The sequence below is a fragment of the Crocuta crocuta genome, unplaced genomic scaffold (assembly GCF_008692635.1).
Source record: "Crocuta crocuta isolate KB4526 unplaced genomic scaffold, BGI_CrCroc_1.0 scaffold866, whole genome shotgun sequence".
NCBI classification, from domain to species: Eukaryota; Metazoa; Chordata; class Mammalia; order Carnivora; family Hyaenidae; genus Crocuta; species Crocuta crocuta.
Window position 1 is genome coordinate 447171 of NW_027531900.1, and position 8801 is coordinate 455971.

An 8801-nucleotide genomic window follows, 5' to 3' on the forward strand; every position below is an offset into this window, starting at 1 on the left:
GCCTGTGCACTGCAGTGCCATCTTTACAACGCTGGGTTTTCATTAAAAATATTAGATGACCAGAAGAGTATAATTCTCCTAAGGTTAGGCCTGCAGTGTGAATATGAATTGTTAGCTAGCATTCTCTGTGATCAAGGCAGAGAAGTGTAGAGCTGCTCTTTTAGTAAGTAGCTTTATAGAAAAATAAGTCAACAGCTTGTACACATATCTGTAATACAGCATCAATAGTTGAATCTTTAAATTATTACTCATAATGGACAGTATAGGAACTTCTTTGCACTCCTTTTAATAGCTCTTTAAATCCTTCTTTGCTCTTTCTGGCAGCTGAGACTTCTGAGAAATAAAAGCAGTCTACTGACAGCATTTTGGCATATGAAAAAGCCTTTTGCAGCCACAGCTAAGGTACTGGTTCTGGCTCTCTTTACCTCTAGATTTTGCCTTGGTAGTTTGGTAAGACTGATCTGAGCCAGTCATGAGAACTCAAGGCATTGTTAAAAGCTTAAGTTTGGTGTTGGAGCCCCCTGGGCCCTCTCTCTGTCTTGGGGATTTTGTTACAGGTGTTTTATGTGGTTCATGCATGTCTCCCAGCAGCTCAGAGTCCATACAAGGTATAGATTTCCACAGCATTGACCTCACTGTAGATGAGAAACAGTGCTGGACATGGATGTATTTGCTTTGTGAACATTTGCTGAATTGCATCCTTCTGACTTGTGTTCTTTATAATTCTGTTTTTTGTGTTCTCATTCTATTCAATAAAAAAAATGCTAGCAAGAGTATGGGTAGATTTAAAAGCAGACAGAGCTGGAATCAGAGTAAATTCTTGTGGAATAAAGAACGCAAATTGGGGATAGCCTGAGAAAGGGAAGACTAGGTTGTACTCACTGCTTAGACCTTTAAATACAGCATTTGAAAAAGTCAGTAAAAGTCATAACCTTGAGTTGAACACCTGCCTCTACCACATCCATTTTGATGGCTTTTATCTCAATGGCGTGTAGAAAACACAACTTCTTTAAAGATAAATCAGGAAGAAATCTAGAAGCAGCAGTGACTCAAGCCCCATTTTTTTCTCAATGTGTTTTGCTTCTTAGAAGATGAGGATGTTATATATCGAGGAAGGCACAGAAGAAAAGTGGACTGAGGTCAAAAGTAGGGATTCTTGATTTGAGGACCATAGATGAGAATCATGGGGATCAGTGAAACTCTTAAAAGTATGTACAAAATATTGTGTTCTTTTTTTGTTTTTTGGGAGGATCTAAAACTTTATCAGATAACTCCAAGGATTCTTGGGCTCCTCCCACCTAGTCAAGACTTGCCAGATTAAAACAAAAAGGTTTCTAACAATGAAGAAGAAATGTGAACCCATGATACTCCAAATACTGATTTTTGATTTTGCATTGTGGCCTGCACATTTCTAGCACCACATTGATAAATGAAAATACCTGGGACCTTGCTTCCATGCTCTTTGTGAAATGTTTCCAGAATGACAGGTTATGTGATCTTCCTTGGATTCCTGCTGACCAGTCCTGCCTTTACACATCCCTGCCACCCTCTGAGACCTGAAAGTAGCCAGGTCAGAACTTCGCCATGGAGGCTTCAGAGGCAGGGGAGACTGCAGGTCGAAATGGGCACCTGAGCATATTTTAGCTGATGTCTCCTTAAAAGCCGTGTCTTAGGAGCACCTCAGGCAACTGGTCAGTCTTTGCATGTGCACTACCCTTGCTGCTGATTTAGCCTCTGCCTCAGATCCTCATATGTTTCATAGAAACAGAAGGAAAAGTCCTACTATCTACAAAACACAAGTGGAACATTTTACCTGGAGATATTTCAACTCCTGTAATCCTGAAGGGATTTTTTTTAGTTTGTTGTTTTCCAAGTGTATTTCTCTCACTCGTGGTATGTTAGCAAGACTTCCGTTTTCGATGTCAGTGATTCTGTTGTTTCCTAGGCCCAGCCTAAAAATGGCATAAAGTGCATCAACTCTTTTATTTTTGTATTTTATTTTTTTATTAATGTGTTTTTAAAATTTATTTCAGAGAGAGAGAGAGAGCAGGGCAGGGTCAGAGAGAGAAGGAGATCTAGAATCTGAAACAGGCTCCAGGCTCTGAGCTAGGTGTCAGCACAGAACCTGGCATGGGCTTGAACCCAGTAACTGTGAGATCATGACCTGAGCCGAAGTTGGATGCTCAACTGACTGAGCCACCCTGGCGCCCCTATTTTTTTACTTTATTTTAACATGTATTTATTTTTGAGAGAGAGGGGGAGGGAGAGCATGACTGGGGAAGGGTCTGAGAGAGAGGGACAGAACCCAAAGCAGGCTCCAGGCTCTGAACTGTCATCATAGAGCCCGACACGGGGCCCAAACCCACGAACCATGAGATCATGACCTGAGCTGAAGTCGGATACTTAGCCAACTGAGCCACCCAGGTGCCCCAACTGCATCCACTTTTAAGCAGATCTGGTGACTGCTGAACACACCACAACTGAGTGGGAAACATACACCTGACCTATTTGCATGTGTGTTCAGAGAAAGCTACTTCCTGGTTTCATTTAATAACCCATTTCAAGGGTGTAACAGCTGTCTGTCTTTTCTACCGTCACCAGTCTTTATCTAACCTGCATCAACCACAGGGACATTTGAAAAGTATTCTTTCCCTCCTTCCACTTGGTGTCCCTCTACCATTCTCAAGACAGAATAAATAATCACTGTTCCTCTTCATTTTCCCTTGACAATGACAGACTTGATTAGGGCTCTTCAAGGGGTCTCCAGGGGGGTCTCGCTAGTATCTCCATCATAATCACTACCACTTCTAAGTTGGGGTTTGGAGGGCTTTTACCTTTGTAGGTCTTTGTATCGTTTAAAATCCTCGAGTTCCACGGTTGAAATTTTATTATAGTCTAAATGAAGCTCCAATAAAGTTGATGGAAGTTCTAGAGATAAGAAATGTAATAGATATGTTAGATCAAGCAAAACCAAGCCCCATTTATTATTTATTTACTTGTCAAGTTTCACACTGTAGACTTTAGCAGTCTTTTAAGGATCTGTTTTGTTTTGTTTTTTAACTATTTATTATGGAGAATTTCATGCATACACAAAAATAGAAACTAGTTTTAGGAGCCAACACACTGCCGTCCAGCATCAACAATTATCTCCATTTTTCTAAGATTTTTTCATCTACTGGCTTAGCTATTTGTCATTGGGTGACTTTATTGATTATTTTTCTTCATTTACTTTTTGCTGGCGTATTTAAGGTTTTTTAAAAAAAATATTTTTTGATCCATTCATCTGTTGATGGACACTTAGGCTCTTTCCATGTTTTAGCTATTACATGGCAATGAGAAACAATGAAATCTGGCCATGTGTAGCAACATGGATGGACCTTGAGGGTGGTTATGCTGAGCGAAATAAGTCAGGCAGAGAAGGACAAATATCATATGTTTGCACATATAGGAGGATTAGGAGGAACTTGACGGAGGAACAAGGGGGAGAAAAAGGGGGGAAATGGTGGGGGAAAGGGAGAGAGGCAAACCATGAGAGATTCTTGAATGCTGACAAAAACTGAGGACTGATGGATGTGGGGGGGAGGGGGGAGGGGCATGGAGGAGGGCACTTGTGGGGATGAGCACTGGGTGTTATGTGGAAACTAATTTGACAATAAACTATTTGTAAAAAAAAAATACTGTAAGTATAAAAAAAATTTTTTTTAGTGTTTATTTATTTTGAGAGAGAAAGACAGTGCGAGCAGGGGAGGGGCAGAGAGAGGGAGACACAAAATCAGAAGCAGGCTCCAGGCTCGGCTCAGCTGTCAGTACAGAGCCCAATGTAGGGCTCAAACCCACAAACTGTGTGATCATGACCTGAGCTAAAGTTGGACGCTTAACCCCCAGGCGCCATTTGTCTTAGTTGACTAGCCCCTATTTTTCATGAGCTGGTGGTTAGAGATCGATTAAATTCAGTAGATAAGCCTTTCTTCAAGGTCCATTATTTCATCATGAATGGGGAAAATAGTGATTTTCTGATTTTGTCAAGCTTAATGCATTTGTTAAGTAGGATTCTTCTCTAAAGAATTTGCCTTCGTCAGTTATTTAGTCACTTTATAATACAGTTTTCACAGAAAAGACAGCATAAATGCTTTCTTCTTTTAAGTAGTAAATTGATCCAATGCCCAGAGGTGACCAGTGTAATTTTTCTTAATATCTTTATTAACACATGGATTTTTACTCTGTTTGATATATTTGATCCATTGCAATATTTGTTCTCTTTTGTTAGTAGTAGTTTCTGCATAAATTAGGAGGAACATCTCCAGTGTAACCTGGCACATTCCAGGTCCCCCCTGTGAATGTAGGCACCTTCTCTTCCCACCCCTGCGTGCTCTGACCCCAGCCCTCCCCAGATTAACAGACACTGGAACAAAAGAGATAGCCAGAAAATTAAATCACAGCCCATTTTATTAGGCTTCTATATATAAGGTATTATTTATTAATCGTAGGTTCTACTTAGCTAGCTAAGGAAGGTGTTCTTTTTTTCAACACATTTCCTTTTTTAGTGGTGAAGACTGTTGACTGTAATTGAAACATCCTTATAAGTATCAGTATTCTTCCTGGCTGAATTTATGTTGATTCCAGAGTCTGCTTTGGATTTTAAAAGTAATAAAACCAGAGAGCAGGAAAACAGTTCTAAACTGAGAGGGTTCTATCTAATTTCTTGAATTCTAATTAGTTGAGTTTAATTATAGTCATGGAATGACTATATCCTCCAGTGTATTAAAAAAAAAAAAAAGTGGAGGGGGGAGGCTCTGTCTTCAGAGACTTTATGTACTCGTTGAGCAAATCCATCATACATCTAAAAATCACTAAAAAGGTATCATAGAATCTTCAGCCTATTCTAGAATATGCTGTAGCAAGTTAGAGAGAAATCTTTTCATGTTGAGCAGTCGGGGAAACTTTCTGGAAGAGGGTTCATAGACTTGAGGGGACTGTTCCCTTTCCTAGAGCACGGAGAAAGTGGATAACCAAAGAGAATGGTAGTATAGCCTCTGCTGGGTAAATAAGTGATGTATGCATTTGGGGGGTAGCTCAGTGGCTGTGCAAAACACTGGCATGCTTTTGTGCAGATACACTGCAGTTCCTACCCAGTGTGCAAACAGCTGTCTTCTTCCTTCCATGCAGTGCAATTATGTAGAAGAATTTTCCAGATAAACTGAGAGGAGAATATGTTTCACCCTCCTTATGTTAACTTGTCAGGTCTGGTAAGGACCCTTTGGTTCTCTGCCTGACTTCATCCTGCCATGGGGCGGAGGGTAGTAAAGACTGAACTACAGCATTTCAGCAGTCAACCTTTACATTTAGCAAATAGATTATAAAAACAAAAAATTTAACTGGCTTTTGAATGTCATAGATTTCTTGAAACAGTAATTATATAAGATGAGAGATTTAATTCCAATTCAAATTTTTAGAGATGTAATATGTTCCTTAAGGCTTTGGAACAATCTTGAAAGCTCCATGAGAAGCTAAACCTTCATTTTTAAGGTGCACTGACACCTGAAGGGAATTGCTGTCCGGGTATTGCAGCCTAGGAGAGGCTGCTGGGGGCGCGGCCCGGGGGGCGCCGGCCTTCTCTCCCCTCCCTGGCCCTCCTGTCCTGCTCTCCACCTGCCCCTTCCCTGCTTTCAGCAAGTACAAGGCGTTTCCATATTTAACTTGTTAGGTGGCATGTATTTTTGTTGGTGTTTTAAAGATGAGAAGATAAAACATTTTAGGTTTTGTGTTGAAAAATAGCCACCTTATCCAAAGCCAGATAAGGTGGTTTTTTTAAATTGTGTCATTCTGAATTAAACTGATTTTTCCTGTAAAAACAAAATTGTCTTTCCACTTTTACTTTATGATGTTTCTCCTATGTGAAAGATCGCCACTGGATTCATAAAAACAGCTTTGCTGCATTTTTAACTTAACAATTAATGTTTGTCCTATTAATCTTCTGGATCAGGTGAACAGTAGAAGCAGGTTATGACGAAGTGGCTGCTTTTACTGTAGACACTGAAGGACAGAGCTATTTGAAAAGATACCATAGTATTGATCTTAGTCACTGATCTTTCTGATTCAGGTAGTTATCATAAGAGAGAGAGGGCACCCTTGTCAGAGACAAGGAGTGGACTCTGAGCACAATCCTGAGAAAGGCGAACCTATCCCGTTAATTGGCTGGGAGCTTGTGGGGAAGCGCTAGCAGACTCCAGACGCATTTCACTTCGAGGCGCCAGCTTCAGACCACATGATAAGGAATAAGGTGCCCATTCTGGTGAGGGTTATGTCAGGAGAGGGCATTCACCTGATGTCTGACACCATCCTCTGACCTCTCTGTGCAGTGGCGAGTTAATCTGCACAGCACCCTAGTGAAGAAGGGGGTACAGGGTGCATACATATCCCCGCCAGAGCCGGTGTCTGCCCCAGTCTGGCCTGAAGACGGCATCCCGTATGACTGCTGCATGGCTGGTAAGGGTCTCGGGCCCCAAGCATCTTCCCCAACCTTCTCTAGAGAATGCCCACCCCTAGCAGGTACTTCACAGAATGACAGGTATAGATGAGTAAAGGTCAGGAAAGAGAGGGGCACCTGGGTGACTCAGTCAGTTAAGCATCCGGCTTTGGCTCAGGTCATGATCTCACGGTTTGTGGGTTCAAGCCCCGCGTCAGGCTCTGTGCTGACAACTCAGAGCCTGGAACTGCTTTGGATTCTGTGACTCGCTCTCTCTCTGACCCTCCCCTGCTCATGCTGTGTCTCTTTCTCTCTCTCTGTCTCTCTCTCTTGTCTCTCTCTCTGTCTCTGTCTCTCTGTCAGAAATAAAACATTTAAGAAACGGTCAGGAAAGAGAAGGAAAAGAAAAAGTTCATTACTTCTTAATGTTTGTTCTCACGGGGGAAACAAAAGATTCTGGTTTCATACTGGGGGAAAAAGAAAAAAGCACATAAGGCTCTTTGTGTGTGTGAGGAAACTGTAAATCCCACACTACCTGGACCAAATACGTGGGTAAAAAGGGTTCTGACTGGAGTGTGGTTTTGACATTGCATACAGCTTACAACAATACATTTAATGGCCATTTAGAAATGACAGTTTTTAAAAAGTACTTTTAGTAAATACAAACCTTTAGGAATTGAGGTCAGTTTTGCTTCTGCGATTCTGATATGGAATACTGTCACTCCTTCAAATGCCCCCGGTTCAATCCCATTATTATCGAGAGGGTTTGCACTCATTTCTGTAGGGGCAAATTACATAATTTAGCGTGCATTCGTTGTGTATGAAGGAGATCGCAGTGCAGAGACAGACATCCAAGAACATTCTGAGAAGTGTGAGCTTCATCTTTCACTCTGCTTCACTCAGGGTGTTTGTTTCTGTGTCTGTTTGTTCCCTTTCTGCTCATCTTAGAGAAAGACAACTTTGTATTATATAGCCTGAAATGGCAACATGCTTATATTATACAACATTAATACTAGAATAGATTTATTCTATAATAGAGTTTTGCTTTGAATTACTGTCAGTGACTTATCACTCTGTTCTGACCATGAGCATATTTTGTTGTGTATTATTACAATAGAAAAAAGATAATCCTTCATATAATTAAAACATTTGTGTTTTCCAGTATGCATTTGTCACCTAAACTTTTAAAATTATAAGTCAATTAGAAATTGTTACTCCATAAACAGAAATATCATTTTGAGGAGATGCCAGTTAGTGAGGCTACTTGGTAAGGGCCAGGCAGCTGGCTGAACTGAATACGTGAATAAATGAATGAGAATATTGATGGCGAACTCTGAATAAATAACTAGGTGCTTCAAAGGGGACTCCTGAGAGCGTTTGTTACAAAAGGCAGGTTTCCTTACGTGTTATAAATTGTGTGTGATACTTTGATTAATAAATGGCATATCTAGATAAAGATTATCAGGTTCAAAAAATTAATTTTGGAAATTATCAGTCTTAAAATTATTGATAATGGTAAAGATCTTTACACTTACATATTGCTTATAATTCCAAAATGTCTCGTATATTTGCATAAACTTACCTAGAACATGTAAAGTATTCATTCCTTTGAATGTCTCCTTTTGTATTTTCTTAACTTTGTTATCATGAATTCTGAGTTCTGCTAGTGATTTGGGAAGATTAGATGGTATTTCGCTTAGTTGATTGTGGGACAGATATAGCCTTCTCAACTTCTTTGTGGTTAGAAAGGCTTTTGGGTGAATCTTTGTTAGCTTATTGTTGTTCAGAATCAAAGCCTAGGTAAAGCATAAAGAGTTACACCATATCACGAAATGGATTTGATTTACTATTTTCTGCAGTGATTAGTGCATTCCTGGAAACCAATGCGAATTATGTCATTCATATACTTTATTAACTATGTAAACAATTCCCCTAGCCCCTAAGCTAAAGAAAATATTTACTACTGAATTAGAACAGAGTGGTTTTGAGACTTTAGTTTATCTTTCAGTAGGTGATATGTTAATGCAGATAGCCTGTCCCCACCCCTCACCCGCATTTTCCTGCATGGAAGTGATTGATGGTATTATATCTAAAAATATATTCTGTCGTGCCAAATACATTTTTGTATGATTGTATCTACTTTTAAAACCTTATTTCATTTACGTTTATTGATGTTAACCATTTTCCCAGACTGGGTACCTGTAGGAGTAAAGTCCTGCAAAGTGCCCCCAGCATTCCGGCATATCTCAGACACTGGGGAGACCCTGGTGTGTCCTGAGAGATGCCTCCCCCTTCTCAGTGCCTCAGAGACTGCAAGCCCAGAAAGTGACAGACA

The 8801-nt window shown here is 40.3% G+C and overlaps 2 protein-coding genes across 4 annotated transcripts in view; one reads left to right on the plus strand and one right to left on the minus strand.

Moving 5' to 3' along the window:
• Nucleotides 1-8801, plus strand: part of CENPP (centromere protein P) — a 222571-nt gene that overhangs the window by 107045 nt on the left and 106725 nt on the right. The window lies entirely within an intron of this gene.
• ASPN (asporin) overlaps nt 1-8801 on the minus strand; it is a 29839-nt gene that overhangs the window by 2583 nt on the left and 18455 nt on the right. For both annotated transcript variants that reach the window (XM_077773962.1, XM_077773963.1), the window contains exons 5-8: nt 8049-8262; nt 7134-7244; nt 2835-2928; nt 1814-1952 (exon numbers count right to left, since the gene is read on the minus strand). In XM_077773962.1, the coding sequence (XP_077630088.1) occupies nt 1814-1952; nt 2835-2928; nt 7134-7244; nt 8049-8262 (558 nt within the window). The remainder of the gene's footprint in view (nt 1-1813; nt 1953-2834; nt 2929-7133; nt 7245-8048; nt 8263-8801) is intronic.